Source organism: Lissotriton helveticus, chromosome 5_1, assembly GCF_964261635.1.
Source record: "Lissotriton helveticus chromosome 5_1, aLisHel1.1, whole genome shotgun sequence".
Taxonomy (NCBI): Eukaryota; Metazoa; Chordata; class Amphibia; order Caudata; family Salamandridae; genus Lissotriton; species Lissotriton helveticus.
Window position 1 is genome coordinate 941,628,200 of NC_136065.1, and position 21,069 is coordinate 941,649,268.

Below are 21,069 nucleotides of genomic sequence, written 5' to 3' on the forward strand. Positions count from 1 at the left end.
GTAAGCAGCAAGAAACTGAATTTTTTCCTTAGCAAATTTTTACTGTCAAAATATTATTTTTGTCATACGGAGCATTCTTTTGTACCAACATGGTGTAAATACTGGATTGTTTTTGCACTTCCTCCACCCCACTCCCACGGTTCTTTTTTGGGTATATTTGATGATGCCGGCACAGACACATCATGTGCTTTCCTATACTTAGCTTCTTTGTATCTAGTAAATAAATGTGCATCAGCTGACTTTGACCAATTCCGTGACACTTCCCTGTACATGTCTACTTTTCTAATACTTATCGGAAATTAGGTGTGCATACACTACTCACACTTATCACACATTTACATGTATAAACTGCACTTATATTTATCATTGAAGCTCACTTACTAGCTACGTATAAATAAATTATCACTTTTATATGTACTACCTCTCTTTTTGGTCAGCTAAAGTCTCATTTTATGGTGGCATTTAACTGTTAACAGGACATACGTGTACATTTTGTGCCTATATCACTGCAGAGCTTCACCGGATACAACACACGAGGGATGTCTTGACAACTGGCTTCAAATACAGATAACAATTTTAATGGGTAGGACTTACTTGAACAAAAATGCTACTTCACACTAGTTCTAAACATCAGACCTTAAAAAACGAGTCTTCCAGAACTCCAGATATTAACAAATTCGCTTGCAAGATATGTTGCTAGTTCAAGGCAGGCACCCACCTCACTTATTTGTTCATTTTTGTTTGTAGTTATTCATAGTGATTTTTATGGCTCTCCATTACTTGAAAATACCCTTTCCCGTGTTTTTTTCAGATACAGTCACTAAAGAGATGTATCTTCAAAGAAGATCTAGATCAAGTCATATGGCAATGGTAATCTCAGGACAACAATACAGAAGTTCTATTCCCACTGCCCTCTGGGAGTGTCCCCAGAAAACGACTGTGTCCCAAGGCCAGAGCTTCATCAACTCAAATGTCTCCCTCTCCAAACACACTGCACTTTCAGGCCCTCCTGCATCATATTAACACCTTCCACTCTCGGAAAAGGAAACTGAAATTCGCGGGTGGGTGAAGACATGCCAGCAGCACTAGCAATATCCACCTGCAAACACTTGGCTGCAACAAAACCTCTACTTTAACACGTTCCCTCCGAAGATCCGGAAGAGCATTCCCTTAAATTTCAAGAAGGATATTTCTTTCACTTCCTTCAGGAGCTGACTGAGCAATCACCAACTTGCGAAACAGTTGACGCTTCCTCAGTGACACTATTGCATTCTTCACTGTATAGGCCCTTGACAGTATGGATGTAATAACCGTACTTTGTAAACCCTTCAGAAGAGCTACCAAACTTCAATAGATATAACGCTTTAAGTGATATGTTCTTGTCTTGCATTCTTCTGATGTACCTACATGGACGAAACTCATTAAAATTTACATTAATATGACCACCGTGACACGCTTATTTTTTCCTCTATTAAACGTACTAACCTAGTTTAGGATTATTAGTTTCACACTGTGCAAAAACCCGGAATAAATAAATAAATATGTCTCGCATGGTGTTATAAAGTGAATTGTCCGTCCCTTTGCTGTAGATACAGACCACATTTTACATCTCTCCCCGTTCGTGTGACTTTACTGGAGAAAGCCACCCAAAAACTCTCAACATTGAACACCGGCTCTCCCTGTCTGACCCAAAAAAAACACGTGTTACGCACCGGTCCGAAGACTTAATGTAAATAACGCCGAGTGTCACTTTGAAAAACGTCACAATACAAAGAGGCAAACTTTTCACTAAAGTTATTTCTCTTAGGAAACTAATAAACCTGAATTCGTCTGATCCACCGTATCCTGTCTCCTAATCACCATGTTTAGATGGCATTTGTGTTTTAAAAACGTTTTCCTGATAACTTTTCTAAATGCCTTTTACTTGTCGGGCATTTGAGCGTAACAGAGACGCCTATTAGCAACCAGGAAGTTCCCCTGCTTTATCTACCTCTGTCAATACGGGTCCGTTCCTGCTCCCTGGGAGAGGCGGACCGCGAGCAGGTGCCGTTTCCTTGCGTTGTACTTTTAAACTAATTGCTGAGGGCTGGTTAATTACGTGGCTGGTTATATTGCTGGGTTCTTTTTATAAGCACACGGGAACGGAACCAATGGACAAGACGTTTAGCGGAGGACGAACTCCCAATTGTAAGCAAACTATAGTAAGGAGAAAGTAAATGTCTCACCCGAAAGTGTTGCGTACTGGCTCCGTAATTCTGTTCACTTTTTCCATTTTCGTTGCAGCAAGGATTCCAAGACCCCCAGAAGATGACCATAGGTGGCTCCCTCTCCGTGCGCGCGAGGCTGGCAGGGTCACCTGGTTTAATCAGCCAAGCTGGCACGTGTCACGACTTCTCCGCGCGCAGGTTTGCAGCGTGCGAGCAGACGCTCTCCAATCATGAGAACTGAAACTTGTTGGAGCACAAGTTCGGGTTTCATGTTTCTTCCTTGGCACGTGACGTCACCAACACGCCTAGTCCCCCTTACGGATTGATTGTGCCTTTCATCAGCTGGAACCTATGCCAGGGCATGTGCAAATGAGCCGGCGAAGGCGGCCTTTTCTATTGGTCCACGGTAATGGGATGCGTCTCAAGGAATTATGGCAGTATTTCCTGTTACTGTTTCTTGTGCTACAAGTTTCTGTTCGAAATTCAGCAGTAACGCACTGTGCCTGACAGGAGGGCAGAGCAACCGGGCGAAGCTGTTAATCATCTTTTATTTTCGTGCGTGCAGTTAAAACGAGGAAATGCACAACACAGTTATAGCACATTATTTTAAATGTATATTTTTTCTTTTTAATTGAAAATATTTTATATTGTTCTTTGGAATTCTACGCAGTATGCCACTTCAAAAGTTACATGTCAATTGCTACATCAAAGTTCTAAATTCATCATAATCATCATCCTAAAAGTCTTTATAGTCCAGAGTTCTAAGTTAAAAAGGCGCAAAAAAAGGCGCAATATAGCAATGCTCCTTCGATTAACCAGTATTTTGTTCCCCCATTGCCAAAGTTAATCAAATTCTACCTTGTTCCAGACAACTGTAAGTGAGGCTTTGGCTCTAAACCCTGTACCCAGATCTCTCTCGCCGCTATGTCGGATAGCATTACGAAATTTGCTATATTAGAATTCTCTCAGCTATCATGAATGAATAGACCATTTAAGTAGCATACTCCTACGACCAAGTGGTTGTCTCAGGGTGCTGGTCTCCAAAGAAGTGCTTAGGGCTAAGGGCCATATGCACTAACCCATTTCCCCTAAAGACACAGGATGCGGAAGACTCTTTCATGCATAAGGCCCTGAAAGAGAAACGATAAAAGCTTATGCCTGAAACATAAGCTGGGCTCTGAAATTAGAGTTTCACTGAGCATTATTAAAGTCAGCACTCTAAAGATAAAAGTCAATGGGTCTGATTCTCAAAAGTAAACTTAAACCAAAAGTCTAAGTTTAGACCTGAAATTTAAGTTTAGACCTACATTCTAACTTTTACCACTACTAAAGTTAGACTTTTGGTCTAAGTTTAGACCTAAAGTCTAACTTTAGTAGTAGTAAAGTTAGAATTGAGCTCTAAACTTAGACGTCAGGTCTAAACTTAGACTTTTGGTATAAGTTTACTTTTGTGAATCAGGCCCAATGAGCGCCCATGGTGGTCTTCGAAAAGGGATTGTATGAGAAGATGATGGTTGGCAGATGAAGTCAAACTGGACAGTTAATGGTGAAGAATCTTTGCCAACATTTATGTTTAAGCACTGCCATAAATACACTTACGTAAAAGGCAGAGAGACTTGAAAACAATCCCGCAGGTTTGTGTCCTGACTCTAGCAGCATGACCACATTTTTGTAAACACATAATGCCCTGAACTCCAGAATATGTGTTTATCTGCTGCATGGCGAGCCAGCCTTTGCCAATTCTCAAGTAAACCCAATTGTAATAATGAAGGCATGCATTTTCTGTTAGCCATACATTAGGCAGATAAACTGAGCAATGATAAGATCTAATTTTTTGAAACACTGTCAATAAAATATCACAGGCCTACTCAAGAACTGCATTCTGTAGCAGCATTACTATAATAGTACTACACATTGCTATTCATCAAACTGCATGCAGTGGTCGCCTCCTCCGCTTTACCTTTCTTTTATATGCAGAGATTACCTCCCTGACTATGGAGATCTCTGCATGTGTATGAATATGTTTTTGTAGTAAATGTGGGAGAGACGTGGGAGTATTAGGAAAATGGGGAATATTTATGAATTAAATAGGTGGGGTTTCGGAAGGGCTACAGAAGGGTTTAAGGAAGGATATGCACACAACAGCAAAAAAATAAGACCATTCCTATTCACAATCTACTACAACAATGGTAAATGTACTGCAGCTCAGACTTGGAGTAAGTCCAGCACCACACATGGCCAGCCACTGGTAATGTAATACCCTCCCATGGTAAATAACGGAGGGAGAAGGTTAATGTTAGATTTGGGGGTCTCTAGTTGGCACAGGTAGGTACTTTTGACAAATAGGTACCCTCTCCTCTAGTCAGGATAGGGGGATTACACTCGTAAAATAACCCCTGCTCACCCCCTTGGTAGCTTGGCACGAGCAGAAGGGCTTTACTTCAGAGGCGTTGTAAGTTAAGCAGTTGTGACCACGTACAGTAACCCAGTGACAACACTACAAATAGACACCGCACAGGTTTTATATAAAAAATAAATATACTTTATATAGAGTTACCACAAGACCATAAACGACAAAAATACACACTTTGATTACTTTAAGATGGTAGATTTAAGCTTAGTTCAGTTCGGTTCTTAGATGCAACACTCTGCATCAATGTACCTTAAGTTGCGTTGCGCTTCCACGACAAGCAATGTCACAGCGATGGGAAATGCGGCAAAGTTCAGATACAAAGAAATAAAGACGTGAAGATCTTCCAGATGCGGCACGCTTCTCGGGGATGCGAGAAGTTCTCGGTTCGATGCGTGGACTGCAGTGGCGACACCCTCACGATGCGACGACAACAGCTCCAGGGGTGACGCTCATCTCCCACGATGCGTGAAGCTTCCGCTCGATGCGCCACCTACAGCGGCGACATCAAAGATGTGATGGCAGCAGCTCCGACGGCGGCACGCTTCTCAGGGATGCGAGGTGCTCTTGGTCGATGCGGTGCAATGCGACAGTTCCAGCGGCGACACCCTCCTTCGGAGTTGCGACGGCAGGTGCAGCGACGGCGACACGCTCCAACCTTGTTGCGAGATTCTTCTCCTGATGTGGTGCAGTGCAACAACTACAGCAGCGACACCCTCCTTCGGAGATGCTACGGCAGCAGCAGCGACGGCAACATGCTTCCTCTTCATTGCGGCACGCTTCTCTCTGATGCGGTGCAGTGCGACAGTTCCAGCGGCGACACCCTCCTTCGGAGTTGCGACGGCAGGCACAGCGACGGCAACACACTTCTTCTCGTTGTGACACGCAGTCCCTCAGAAGGCCCAAAACAGTAGCAGGCACTTCCAAATAACTCACCGTGGGGAGCTGGGGGGTGAAGTCTGTTGTCCCTGAGACTTCAGCAGGAGGCAAGCTCTTTTTCAAGCCCTTGGAGATCCTTCACAAGTTGAAAGCAAAGTACACAAAGTTCCTTTCTCCTTCCTTTGGCAGGAAGGCAACCACTGCAGGTCAATCCCCCAAGCAGCACTTCAGCTTGGGAATAGTCTCTCCTCAGTTTCTTCAGGTTCCGCTCCTCAGTAAAGGTTTTTTCTTGTAGTCCCAAAGTGATCTAATTTCACGTGATCAGGGTTCCAATATTTGTACCCCAAAATCCTTTGTTATCTGAGGGGAGAGGGGCCTTTGCCCAGTCCAAACCAGTTCTGAAGCACTCTGTTTACCCGACTTCTCCTTTCCTTTCACAGTGCAGGGCAAGCACATCAGACGCCCCACAGGAGGTGGAGCCAGCATTGTGGAAGGCAAGTACAGTCCTGGAGCACTTTGTTTACAGGACTCCTTCTCTTCTTTCAGTGTGCAGGGCAGAGACATCAGCCGCTCCCCAGGGGGCAGAACCAGCATTGTGGAAGGCAGGCACAGCCCTATTCAAGGTTCAGGTGCAACTCCTCCCTCCCATCTAGATGCAGATCTCTCTATTCACCACCGGGTGACTCAGCCTGTCGCCGGGAATTCCCCAGCCCTGTCACTCACAAAACCAGACATAGGAATACACAAACTAGCAGAGGCAGGTTTGAATGGTTAGACAAGCAAATACCTACTTTCTAAAAGTGGTATTTGCAAACACAGAATATTAAAACCAACTTCACTAAAAGATGTATTTTATTATTCTGAGTTCAGGCATACTAAACTCGAATTTCTACCATGTTCTCTGAGACACTTAGGATTATAAACTGTAATAACTCTAACAGCCCATTCCGGCCTATGGAGAACAGGTAGCCTTGCAATAGTGAAAAACGAAAAGGGTTGTAATTCACTATTAGGACATGCCACACACATCAGGGCTTGTCCTACCGGGAAACATCCATTAGTGTGCGGACATTTCTACGCGTACCATTACTACGCATGCCTTAGTATGCAAGCGATGTAACAACGCGTCACCTTTAGTAAGCGTGCTGTTACATCGCATGCGTACTAAGAACGCATGCGTAGGGGGCGGGCGCCGCTTTTGGAACTCACAGGGTCTGCTGCTGCTGCTGAGGAGGAAGCCAGAGCAAGCAGGAAGGGGAAGAAGATTGGAACCACGCGTGGAAAGAGGTAAGTGGAGCTGTGTAGGGTTGTGTACTTGTGTAGGGTAGTGTTTGGGAGTAGGGACAGTTGTGTAGGTGTAGTGTAAAGTAGTGTATTTGGGTGTAGGGTAGTGAAGGGGGTCGTGAAGGGTAGTGTTTGGGAGTAGGGAACGGACTGGTGTAGGGGCAGGGTCGTGCTGGGGGTAGTGTTTTAGGGTTTAGGGTAGTGTTGTGGGGTTAGTGTAGTGTAGGGAAGTTTTTTAGGGTTTAGGGTAGTGTCGGGATGTCGTGCAGGGTAGTGTTTCAGTGTAGGGACAGGACTGGGGGTAGGGGCAGGGTCGTGCTGGGGGTAGTATTTTAGGGTTAGGGTAGTGTTGTGGAGTTAGTGTAGTGTAGGGTAGTGTTTTAGGGTTTAGGGTAGTGTCGAGGTTGTGCAGAGTAGTGTAGTGTAGGGGGTCGTGAAGGGTAGTGTTTGAGAGTAGAGACAGGACTGGGGGTAGGGGCAGGGTCGTGCTGGGGGTAGTGTTTTAGGGTTTAGGGTAGTGTCGGGGGTTAGTGTAGTGTAGGGTTTTAGGGTTTAGGGTAGTGTTGTGGGGTTAGTGTTGTGTAGGGTTTTAGGGATAAGGGTAGTGTTGTGTTGTGGGGTTAGTGTAGGGTTTTAGGGTTTAGGGTAATGTTGTGGGGTTACTGTAGTGTAGGGTTTAGGGTAGTGTAGGGGTTTGTGCATGGTAGTGTTTGGGGGTAGGGACAGGACTGGGGCTAAGGGCAGCGTCGTGCTGGGGTTAGTGTTTTAGGGTTTAGGGTAGTGTTGTAGTGTTAGTGTAGTGTAGTTTACTGTTTTAGTGTTTAGTGTAGTGTCGGGGGTTGTGATGGGTAGTGAATGAGTGTAGGAGGCGGAGCAGGGGAATGTGTATGTTAGTGTAGGGGGTAGTGATTTAGGGTTTAGGGTAGTGTAGTGGTGTTTCAGTAGTGTAGGGTAGAGTAGTGTTTTAGTGTTTTAGATGTGTAGGGTAGAGTATTTTCTATGACATGTTATTCCGCATTCTATTTTCTATTTTTATTAGTAGGCAAGTTTTTACTTAGCATACATTAACACTTTCAAAGTAATGGTATGCGAAGTAAAAAAGTGCGTAGTAGTGGTTATTGCTAAGTAATAACCGCGTAGTAATGGCATGCAAAGTAATGGCATGCAAAATAACATGTCATATTCGTCCTACCTTATACCTACAATACACCCTGCTTTGGGCCTACCATAAGGGTGACTAATATGAAGAAAAGGGAAGGTTTAGGGTCTGGCAAGTGGGTGCACTTGCCCAGTCAGCATGACAGTACCAGACTACACGCATTGACCTTTGCCAATACGTCCCAATATTTTTCCCATCTTGTTGATTTGAGTGTTTCCAGGAACTGTGTTGTTGAGAAAAGCATCAATGTTCTTCACGATAGATTTAACTAAAGAGAGCTAACTAAAACTGGAAGGGAGTATATTTAGATTGTCGTTCTTTGTTGATTTCAACCCAGCTAAAGTAGTAGAATACATTATAATTGCTGAACTCTAATTTTCATGAGTGCATGTACATTATAAGTTCAATGATAACCCAACCTATTCCATCCCATCACACTAAATCCATCTCACCCCATCCTATCTTATAACACTGCACATTTTATTGTTGGTTTTATTATGATTTGCACAACACCATCTTCAGCAAAATGATGCCAATAGCTCGTCTAATAAAGTCATGTTTTCTGCTTTGAAAGTTACATGATTAGCTGGCTTTGGTACGTGCTGTTTTTCTGTGAACATCAGATTCAGGTCACCGTGTAAGATGAGGCGATGATGCAATTTCTCTTTTACTCCCTCTCCTATTCACCACAAAAATGTAACCTAGTTTACGGACTCCTGTCACTCTTTTCTTTGAAAAGAGAGAAGTAAATCTTTTCAAAGGGTATCCATGAGTGAAACAAAAAAACGTCAGTTTTGCATTTATGATTCAAATTCCCTAAAAGGCAGTACTCCTTCAAACTTTTTTCTGTGCAAGTTCATTGCTGGCAGGTCAGCTCTCTATGCTCTGCATGTCATGTGTCTGTTAGCAAAGCTTTCACCATGGAAACCTCAATGCGCACAGTGTTAAATGTCCACTACAAAAGTGGACTTTCCCCGTTGGGAATCCCCTTTAGAAAAAGAACTGTCTGTTATACTCCTAGGGCTGAGATTTCTTAATTCCAGCTGTGCTCACACAGGAAAAAATACTTGATTTGTCCTGGAGACTCATTTGTCTATGTGGTAGATTTTGCAAGTGGGATGTTGCTTTGTGGAGCTTGTTATAGCTTCTCCAAAAAGATGAACCAGGAGCTTATTTAGGTCTAGCATACTTGCTCCTTATATCAATAATCTATCGGTAAACGGGGGAGGGAGGGTTACAGTTCCTCAGGATCCAGAGAAAGGAGGTATCTCAGTGTTCCAGTTCAGGTGGGGAGCTCCATTAGGAGCAAGTGCCCTCACACATCCCTAAGGGTGTCACACTTCTTCATTGGGCTTGCTCCTTGTTGGGCTGGGGTAGGTCTCACAGTGGACGCTAATAGGCGTTTCTCTCTGCCTTCACCTCAAGGGCTCATTTTTTTTATCCGTCTTAGGGTTGTGATCCAGACCAAGGTAAAATTTACTAATTGACCTAATGTATGGCTGATCACTTTATCACAATGCACTTTTATTGAACCTAGTCATGATATAGTGTAGTTTGTTTCTGTTAAGTCCTGAAGAATTGCCATTTCATCCATTTGGACAGACAAAGACGAAAAACATGTTGACCTAATTTTTAATAAAAAAAAAAAAACTTTCCTTGCTTATTAGGATCATTGCACACTAGATGAGCCCCACTTCTTTTATTTAGGTTAGCGAGCTCAATCAATAAAGAAATCTGATACTGAACATCACTAGGACTATTGTAACTCACTTTTGTGACACCACCTTACCCACACTACAAAAACCCACAACCCCCACTTCATCATACGGCTATAAAAAGCTCTTTGGGAAAGAGCCACCTCGTGGGTGCCTGTCTGGTATTGCAGCCCAATAATGGGATATGTAAGGGCACTTGCTCCTATTGGAGCTCTCTCCCTGAACTGGAACACCCAGATACCTCCATCCTATGGGTCCTGAGGAACTGCACACCTCCATTTACCAACAGCTTTTTATAGCTTGCCACCCAGAATTGTACTGTACAAGATAGTCACATAGTACATATGTTTCACAGGAGTTGATATTATTTCCTAACTTAGCAATACGAAGGATCTCACGTTTATGCTAACTCTAGGCTTGTAATAGCCATGTAACTTCACAAATGGTAATTGAAGGCATATGCCCGTACAATTTGAATGTCCTCAGAAGAGCGTCACTGGCAGATGTCAGATAAATTAAATATGTGTATCCTAGTTGTTCTCTCTAAGACACATTCCTTTAACATATGTATCATTAGGGATAGGTTTGTTGTTCCAACCACCAATGCCAGAATATCCTGTAAGCAATCACATGCTCTATAAATTGCTATCAGCAGTTCTTAATCTGTAAATGAAAGAGTGCGGTGCCCGAAGCTCTACTCAGAAGCTATTAAACATCGGCGCACAGAATACTGAGACTGATAGTCTTAAACCACCTCATGGCTTCTTTAATCCATTACCAGGCACTCCCTGCTCCTTTATCTCACTATTGCTGGTTCCTGTTGCTCCCTTTGTGATGGTTTTTAGGTTTTGCCTGCACAGCGTTTGTGGTGTGCATGTTAAATCTATTATGTATATACAAATCTTAAAAGGGGCTTACAACATGCCCTTACTTTGTATTGGTTCATGTGCTTGCCACTTACTTTCCCTCCATTTCTATTGGCCGTTACACATTATTTCCTGTTGTTCTGCATGTGTCTGCTCTTATCAGTGTCCCAAGTACTTATTTTCATTCAGTGATCTTCTTTGTGAAGCTGCTCTCTTGATGCTGACAAAGGTCAGCAATCTAGTGTTCTTGCTCTCCAGTGTGCACCTCGGCTGCACGGCACTTCCAGTTTGTTGAGCCCTCTGTTTTTCTTTCAGCAAATTCACATACGGCGGGTATTTAAAAAAAAACTTTTTATGTTGTGCTCTTGATGCTGACAGAGGTCAGCATTCTTTTTTTAAAACATTTATTCCCTAATACTTTTTTTCATTGCTCTGCTGGCGTAAGGCACATGAATATTATTCCGCACTCTACAGTGCCTGCGCGTACCTCCATCGATCAGTAAATAAAAAGTACCTTAGAAGAATGGTTCGTGACCCCGCCAAGCTACGGACAACAGAAGCAAATATAATGATCCCCCAGCTCCTGACACTCTTGGCTTAGGGAGCTGAAGCCATACTGTGCTGTCATCGAGCATGCATTTAGTTAGTTTATGTGGGGATTAAGGAGTTTACAGGGGACACATGGGGCTGAGGCTGGAGCTGTTATTGTTGATGCTTGTTTTTAGACATTTCCTCAATGCAGGTGCTCTAAGGAGGAGCAGACATCACTTCTTCTCCTATCTCCCTCCTTGACATGTTTATCTGGCTCTGGCGAGAGTGCACATTTATTAAACTCATCTGCTGCGTGGGGAAGTGGCTGGATTTGCTCTCCTTGGCTGCTCGACCCTGTGATCCTTTAATGTGATGTACTAGTTGCTCAGGTTGAACTGTGGCTTTACATTTACCCAGGCTAATAACAAAGGAGCACGAAACATGGAAACATGCCACATGGGGGTCTGCAAGGTTTTCCACAAAGTGGATTAAAGAAAGGCATGCTTAAATGCACAGCATGGTTGCTCCAATACTTTAAAGATGCTTTCAGTGACTTGATGATTTAACTATTTTTTTTTATAAGCTGCACATGCTTCAGATGTCAGGAGTCAAATTTGTGTGAGCACATTCCTATATCATTAGTCAGAGACTCTTGTGAGGGATTATTTAGGAGGTAGCTGTGGCTCTCAACATTTTGAGAAGCTGCGACTCAGAGGCTGGGATTACACAGTCTCTGGTGCATGCATATTGAAAAGACTTTCCTAATAGGTTTGCATCTGTGTGTATTTCAAGAGAAGTGCTTAATGTGTATAATAATGAGTGCTGCTGTCCAAAGAGCTGCTCAGAAGCCTGGGGCTTACCCTTTCACATGTCAAGTTTGCTGAATACCAAGGCTGTGTAGTCCTGAATCCACTTCAGGCCTTTTTAATTCACTCACACCCCCCTTCCTCCTTATCTCACTTTTGCAGATTCCTGCTTTCTCCTTTGGGGACAGTTTGATGTCTTTCTCCTCCTCCTTCTTACCCGCTTGTATGGCTTTCCCAATGTATAGGATAATGGTGACCCCATGGCATTATGTGACGCTGGCATACTTGTGGTCATTCCAGGCATCATTTAGGTATTCTTTAACTAACCCTGGAATGCTTGATGCCATCCTTGGCATACAGAGAGCATTCTAGGCCTAGTTGTAATCCTTTCTGCCATAAGCTGTGCATCTTTGGCATAACAATAGCCATGCTTGCCTTTTTATTGTGCATTCTTGGCATTAAGAGACCCACCCATGGCTTAATAATACAATGTGTGACATACTGTGGACATCCTTGGCCTATTTATGGACAGTTAGGGTTGGAATTGTTGTGTACATTTCTGGCATAATGATAGCATACATTTTTTTACACTTATAGCTCAATGGCAGCTACCCCTGCCAAAATGTTGGCCATTCCAGACACATTGGGGTCGATTCCGATTCGGGAAAAAAAATTGTCCGTACGATTCTTTTCCGGAACCCTCTCCGTACGAATCGTGAACATGCCGTATGAACAGACGAGTACGATCCGGACCGGGGGTATGAGGACGCGATTCGTACGGTCCACGTCAGGTAAGGGCGATTCGTACGGAAAAGCACACATTCACATCACACCGTACAGTGCGTACACCCCATGATCGCAGGGGTACGGTGCCCGCAGGGTGTACGCACCGTACACCCAGCGAACATGGGGTACGGTGCGTACACCCTGCGATTCCGGGGTACGGTACCGTACCCGGGAGGGGGGGGCGTTCCGTACCTGTTTCGAGGCAAACTCTGCTTCTCCGGACGTTTTCGGCTCCCGTAAAAAAAGCGCTGTACGGTGCGTACCCGACACGATTCGTACTTGCTGGGTCGGAAAAACCAGCCACGAAATGTACGGATGTGGCGTACAGTGGGTTCCGAGGGAGATTCGTACGGGGATTTGATTCGTACAGACTCTCGGACGTTGCAGGGTACGATTCGTACGGGGAAAACGCTCCGTACGGCTTTTCGGAGTAGTTTTTCCCGAATCGGAATCGACCTCATTGTGTCCAGCACAATAAATTAACTTTCTCAATAAACAATTCATAACACTTTAATGGATTTTCAGTAACTTATACTGTACAACTGCTCACCAAGCTGCAACCTACAACAAAAAACAGCTTATCATTAATCGCATTGGCAAAATTGAATGCATTTACCAATGCTTGTTCAGTCTTACTCTTCCTCTTTCTTAACTGTTTGTGTGTTTTTCTCTCTCTCTTGCTCTCGATAATTATCTGATGTGAAAATGGAGTGCCGGTCCTGAAAAATAGGCACCTGTGGCCCCCACCGGCAGCAAGTAGGTCAAAGAAAGCACCGGCTAACATACCATCAACCTGTAAGATCGGTGTAACCCATACGCTCAGGGACCTCACCCTGCAGCAGTTTTGCAGCTTGAGAGATAGCTCTACTCTCTGTAGTCCAAGCAATCATGATGCCTCTAAGCAAAAATTGCACTGCTGACAGAATTACAACCTATAATACATGTGTCACAAGAGAATAGCTTTGTTTTTTATAGAGTTGAGACTATAATATCTCTGTAACATGAAAAATAGGTCTGTAGTCCTACGCCTCAACCAGTACAAGCTATGTTTCCTGAAGGATAACTTTGCTCTCACAGCAGCTAATGACTTCTATAACCAGAAGGATAGCTCAGCTGTTTTAGGCCTGGTTCCATAAGATCTGTGTAATCTGTGGCTTATCTTTTCTGACAAATTCAGGATTCTGCAAGAACTGTAGAACCTGAAGGATTGCTCTAATGTCAGAGGACTGAATTTACATAATCTATATAACTCAAAGTGTAGCTTTACTGGGAGATAACTGAGGATGTACGATCTCTATCATCCAAGTATAAGCTCTTCTGTCACAGGCCTGTGAATGTGCAATTGGGATAACATAAGTGATAGTTTAGCTGCTGAAAGCCTAAACCTGTGTAATCATCTGTGCAATCTGATGGCTCATTCTTCTGCATGCTGCCTTAGGTTGTAAGGTCTCTGTAACCTGAAGGGTAAGTCTGGTGTCTGAAGCATGACTGATCTGTCTAACGTGTGGAGTAGCTCTGCCGTCAGTTGTCAGAAGCTGTGCAATTGCTGGAACCCAAAGGACTGCTCTCAGGACTGAACTTGTCATAGCTCTGTAATATGAGGGACTGTTGCCTGAGCCTGTAAGATGTGTAACCTATGGAATATCTTTGCTGCCTGAAATAATGAGATCTGTATAACTTGACGGGTAGTTTCTCTCTACAAAACTTTAGCCTGTAAGGTCTTTGTAATCAAAATAATAGATTTTCTGTAGGATGCTGAAAGATGTATGTAACATATAGGGTAGCTCTGATGTCTCAAGTGGGAGCCTTGGCAGCCCCTGCACCCCAACATTTAGTGTTGAGGGTTGAGCCTATCAGAACTCTAGAACCTAGATTGCTGAATGATCACATGTAATATGTATAAACGAAATGACAGTATTATATTCTTGAGCATAAGCTAGTAACATTTGTGCAAACTGATTGATAGCTCTTTTGTTGTTTCAATGTATGTTATTTTTTAAAGCACTACATACTATGCATTGGTGACTCAATAGTGATTTGTGATATAGTTACATTTAAAGATAAGCAAAAAGTGGGAGGGATCCTTGCCTGGTGATGAAGGACCAGGTAGTTAAGCAGTAAGTTTGGGATGCCTCATGGGCACCTGCCATTACATATTAGATTGAAAGTGACAAAGTCCTAAAAGAAAAGAGTTTTGAAAGCCATGTGTGCAGAAGGCATGGTTGTCGTAGATTTCTCAATGGCCAGGGCTATGAGCACCAATTAAGGAGGTTTGACTTGAAGACGATTGGTTATCTGAATGGAAGGGAGAATAGCTGAGGATTTTTGAACTTGGAAAAGTACCTTCTAGTCTCATTTGGAGCAATAGGGAATTTTACTGGGAGTAGCCTAGAACATTAGGAGTTTGACCATGGAACTTCTTGTATCTACCAGACCATGTAGTCATGAGACATATGGTGGACTTGAGTCTTATAGTCAGTATATAAGGGATGAACAGTTTTGTGATGAGGTTTGGTGATTGATCATGGAGCAGCTTTTGTACTAGAAAGAGAGCTTAAAAGTTTATACTTGTTTTTTCTACAAGTCAGTAGAGGGATTTCAGGGACACAGTGATGTCTTCATATGATTTCAACCAAACAACATGTGGGCTGCATAGTGTTACTTACTTACTTATGGCCCATTGTACCAAGTGGCATGTAGGTCAGCAATGAAGGACCTGTTCCTGTCTTCGGGAAGTTTCTCCATGGTGCTTCGCCTGCAGTTCAAGGTCTTTGTTGTCTGTTTCCACAGTTCACCTCCAAGTCGTCTTTCACCTGCCTCTCTTCCATTTGCCTTCTGGGATCCAGTGCAGAGCTTTTCTTGTGATGTAGTCTTGTTCTCTTCTGATGGTGTGTCCTATCCAGCTCCATCTTTTTCTTATAATGATAGTGTCCATGCTCTCTTGTTTGCATCTGGTGAACAATTCTTGGGTGGAGATGGTTCATGGCCAAGAAATGCACTAGATGCTTCCCTGGTTACTGGTGTGGAAGGCTGACAATCATCTGCCAGCATTCTGATCCATACAAGAGTATGGGTAGAGGGCAGATCTGGTAAAGCTCCAGCTTGGTGTTAGTGCTGTACTGAGATGACCTCCACACATTGTTCAGCATCCTGAAGGTATTCCTGGCGTTGTTTAGTCTGCTCTTGATATCACTATTTGCCCCTCCATCATGCCTGATAGTACTGCTTAAGTAGATGAACTATTCAGTTATGGACAAATTGATTGGTGAGGGATTTGGTATGTTAAGTGGCATGACTTATGATTTCTTCTTGTTGATCTTCAGGCCCATGTGCTGTACACAGAAGTTGAGGCGAGAGGTCGTTTAATGCATTTGCTGGTGCATGTGAGAGAGCAAGGCTAGCATAGTGTTGAGCTCTCTGGAATTTTGAGAGAGAAGCTTTGGCGAGGCCTGAGTATGAATTCAGTAATCAAGGTGAAACATGTCCATGGTGTTGCTGAGTGAGATTTTCTGAGAGTAGTGAAGCCCTTTTAGCAGATAAAGATGGGATGAATCTCTGTCCCAAGCAGAAGCTCTTTGGTCTCAGGCGTTAACATTTTGGTAAAAATCACTGTCTGAGCCTGTAAGAGTTCTGTAACCTGAGGTAGTTTACCTATACCATGTGCCCATATTATGATCTTTGTCACTTAAGAGATGGTCTTCAATCCAAAAGCCTGAATCCTCTGTATGAAGCGTCACAAGGTATGCCCCCTACATATTGAAGCTAGAATATCAAGTTGTACAAATATCAAGAACAAACCATTGAACCCAAAATATGGAAAGGCATGCATAGATTTTCTATTCCTAAATATATATATATATATATATATATATATATATATATATATATATATATATATATATATATATATATATATATATATATATATATATATATTCAAGGTTTAATGTTATTTTTGTCTTCAGTATCTTGCCAATGATATTCCTGTATCTCAATTTTCTTTGACTCAATATTCGGAAGTACAATCACCGTGCGCTAGGTTTGCTCTCTGAAGCCCGTGTTTAATTTCAACTAACTATAATACTAAAATCCTACATGTTGTTCCCAATGGTTTGTGCACAGGTAATAATCAGATGTAAAAATTCACCCTGTACCTAGTGCAAATGATATTGGCTGCATGTGTTTTGGTGTGAATAGAGGACCAAAATTTGGCTGTGCTGAAGACCCCATAAATCCTCAAAATCGCTCTGTACTTAGCAGAACAAATAACAGAGGCAGACAGGATGTAATAATTGTAAATGTGTAGTTAAGGGTCACTGTCCCTATTGTGATCCTTTTGTTTAATCACGCATCTTTCCTATTCAGGTAGTAGCATGTTATGAGCCCCTTTAGGGATGCTGGACACTAAAGCAGTACACACACTCTACCTTTAGTAAGGGAAACATTTCGGCTATCATCAGTTTGGTAGGTGATAGCACCATGCTGCAAGGGTACCAGCCTCTTTGCCTAAACCCCTGGCAGGGAGGCTGCCTTCTGGCCTTCCTGTTTTAAAATGGAGGGATTCTGTTATAACACAGACACCTCAACACATGTGTTATAACTGTTGCAAGGTGTGTGGAAGGGAATGTGTTCCTCCTTATTGGTCCTCGTATGTTTATAGTTCTAAGCTTTGGGTTGGCATTGAGACCATTTGTGGACTTTTCTGGCGGTTACTCTCTTACTCCAACTCCCCTTGCATGTCACAGATGTTGCCGCCCATCAAACATTCCTTCCCCACAAATACTGGTTGAGTTGTAATTGTTTGGGCTGAATCCATTAAAGCTACAAAGACAAAGAGGCAAATAATATCCATTTGAGATTGACCAAAGTGACTTAAGCATGTTCTGAAAGACAGCTTGTGGCTTGCAAGAGGATGTCACATTGAAAGGCAGGGCAGGGCACAGCCGCTTATACATGTCTAAAGAGAAGAAACCTGCTTTTTGATCATCCTGTTAGAAGGGCTGCAGGTTCGGTAGCAGGTCTGTAGTTACTGGACCCCCTTTTCAGGATTCCACCACCAACAGTGACAGTTATGGGATGTCTCATATATATCCTGTGCGGGCAGAAGTCGTGGAGTTTCACACTGCGGAATTCCTGAGAGTTACATAAAAACTCAGCAAGATTCTGTGGCGATCCGCTAACAGGCAGAAAATATGCATGTTGCACTGCTCGCGCTACAGTTTAGCACAGGTAGTGCCAACAGCACTGAAAAATCAACACAACTGTCACCATGCGGTACACAAGAGCACGCTGCCATTCAAGATCATTTTGCTGACGCTCGTGTAGAAAATCTAATCAAGCGGCAACAAATCTACACGAAAAGCAGCCCTCTAACCAGACCCGCTCGCAACCGCTTACATAAGAAAATCTTGTTAGGGGACACCAAATCTCGCCTGCACTCGGCAGTTTGCATTTCTGGAATCTTGCTGGAAAAAATTCCGCCACATGGCGGAATTTGCCCAGAACTCTGCGTTACAACAGTAACATAGAATCGCCACAATCCCCCAATAACCACATAAAGAAAGATCCACTTGGATTTGGTTGGTGGTCTCCTAATGATCGAGTGTAACTGATCAGCAGTCTGACTGGCTGGTTTAGGCAAACTGCCACAACTGCAACAACTTCTAGATGTAAGTTGGAGGTCAAGTTCTGTATGTCAGATCATCTTCGACTTCTTGAAAGATCAATGCACTTGAAAGAGGAAGGACTGAACCAGTGGAAGGAATTCTCATTGCTGACCTCCTTGAGAATACAGAGATAGTTTCCAGGAGAGAGAAAAAAGTCTACTGTTACAAAGAGCTAATGATAGGAGGCAAACTGCCGCAAGCACATGCAAGTGGCCTGAAGTCATAACCATCATTACAACAAGGCCCAGTTCTTCCAGCCTACTTTGAGTAAAGCACTTTGCCCTGTGAATGGTGAGCTACACCAAAAACGGAGTGTTGCTAGCAATATTCAGCTAAACAAGATGAAGCACAAAGGTTGCAAAAGGGCATCAGTGGCACATTTACGCTCGTGCAGATGTAGATTTACTCCGATGACGTGCAAAAATGCTTTTTCACAAGATAACTTTAAATTTGAAAGAATTCCTGAACTATTTCGGGTGCAACTTCCTAAGAGTACTCATGGAATTCTCTGCAAATTCTACAAAGTAAATTAATTTCAAACATGGGCGTAATCAGACTGGAGTAAATTTCAAACATTGTGAATCAGGTTCAGTGAGACTGAACTATACCTTCTTTTCTGAGGTCAATTTCACCTGGCTCAAATGCGTGTGCATGTTTCTTTTTACAAACAATTTAACGAATAAGAGTAGTAAGAAAATGCATAGCTATTTTTCAGATACTTTTTTACTTCTTTCTAAACTGATGGATTCCATGTATATAACTTCAGGAAAGACAATGAGGTCCCAGCAGTCTGTAAGGCCAATATGCCCCACTGTTGGTCTGGAATTCCTTGTATCAATGTATCCATTTTTGACAGACCTCCGGGCTAGACAGTATACTCAAAATTAATTGGGCAAGAAAAACAGTCTATTATCACCCGCACAAGTAACTTTTTTTCACAAAAGAACAAAACCAATGCTAGGCCAAAAAAAAGTCTACTTCTTCTTTCCATCTCATCATCGAGTTTCACAACCAATAAAAAGGATCTGCTTTTCAGTTTTTGAATATCGAAGACTGAACTACAATTTCTCCTTGCATTATATGCGAAAAAGAAATTTGTATAATAAAAACATACATTTTATCCAAACAACAACAACGTCAATTGAAAGCACTTTCTGTGGCAAGTGCGACATACTGATCAATAAATTGCAGACAGTGATTTACAGAATTTACAGGAGACGCCTAAGACAACCTGGCCAGATCACTAGGCTTTCAGCTTCTTCAGTGGAACGTTCAGAAGGAAAAAATTGGGTATTTCCAAGGGAGCATCTTGGGAATTTGTATTATAAATGCGCTGGACACTCAATAAATATAACTGTGCCTATTCACAAAAAAGTGAAATGACTTTTCCCCCACTAGTTATTGTAGTTGTTGACTGACAAGGAAGTGTAAGTGCTGCAGTAACTGTGGAACACTGTCCCACCGCTCCATTTATTTCAATGGTGTAGGACAAGTAATTTCATTATCATGGAAAATATTTTCAGGGTAAAGTAAGCACAGGGATCCAAATGAAAATGCCTGTGCATATTTATCCAAACCTCATCACTGCATTTTGTTCACTCTGCAGATAGTCCACCGACATAGAACTAGGGCTGGCAGGCGCAGGCCAGAAAAAACTATGAAGGGTGTAGTTTTCCCTAAAGCAGTTAATTGGCCCAAAATAATCATTGAACTCTAATGGACATGCAGCCTGATGTATCAAGCCTTTTGTTTTTTGGTTGCTCGATCAGTAATTAGCACTATCAGAGCTTTGCAACAGCAAAAAGCAAGTTGCAATATTCTAAGGGGACATTGATAATCAGAAACGGCTTTCCAACTCACTCGATGTGCGCATTGTGACCTATAAAGGATTGCAAAGAAAAGGGTGTTTGTACTGGCGTAATTCCAAATACAAATCATTGCTCAGATAGTGGCGGGACAGGATCTACAAGAGATAGTATCCATTTGTAAAGCGGAACCTGTCACCATTGGACAGCTCCCACCCTGTCAGCGTTGGGTTTTGGCACTGCAGACAAAATACAGCAGTCGCCTGGAATATAATTATTATTTTTCAAAGTAGCCCTTGTCCCCAAGGGCTACTTTAATAAAAAAAAACTTTCTATAATGTGAATGAGAATGCTAGGATGGAGGTAAAATGTCCTTCGCAGGCCTCCATGGTTGCACTCAAAGCTATTTGCAAGAAGTCACCAAATGAATCCTGCCTCATATATATTAATGAGAAAGGAGTTCCCACTCTTTGCATGGAGTGGACAATGAGAAGCAGATAGGCTTCTCAAATACAGACGAAGGCACCAAGATCAACCTCTCAAAACATAAAATAAACACAGCAACCAGCACTCCACACATGGCAGCACAGTTTCTCCTAGCATGACCCCATAATTCAAGGACATTGCAGAGAAACTCAGTACACCATGGTATTTGTCTATTGTGTGAGATTTGTCATGTACATCCAATGCGGTTGACCACCATAGCTGTCAAATAATTACTGAGCATGATGGCTAGTCGTGAAGAAGGGCCAACTGTGACCATCTGCTATGGCCTTTGCACTCTTTCAAAAAAGCAAGAAGCATCAGAGATCATGTGGTTCGATCTCAACTCGACACGCCCCTCAGCTTGCTATTCAAACACTTTGGAAACGACCAGAAATAGTGGGACACTTTAAATGCTCAAGTGTAAAGCATGCAACCTGACCATTGAAACAAAGAAATGTTGATATAAGCA

At 42.8% G+C, this 21,069-nt stretch overlaps 1 protein-coding gene across 10 annotated transcripts in view; it reads right to left on the reverse strand.

Moving 5' to 3' along the window:
* The window catches only part of BLNK (B cell linker), an 849,614-nt gene that overhangs the window by 464,491 nt on the left and 364,054 nt on the right, over positions 1-21,069 (reverse strand). For 3 of the 10 annotated variants that reach the window (XM_078643452.1, XM_078643450.1, XM_078643449.1), the window contains exon 1: positions 2,226-2,521. The exons of 6 other annotated variants lie outside the window; for them this stretch is intronic. In XM_078643452.1, the coding sequence (XP_078499578.1) occupies positions 2,226-2,272 (47 nt within the window). In that variant the 5' untranslated portion in view covers positions 2,273-2,521. Of the gene's footprint in view, positions 1-2,225; positions 2,624-21,069 lie in introns of those variants that run through there. One more of the 10 variants, XM_078643451.1, reaches the window with a different exon arrangement.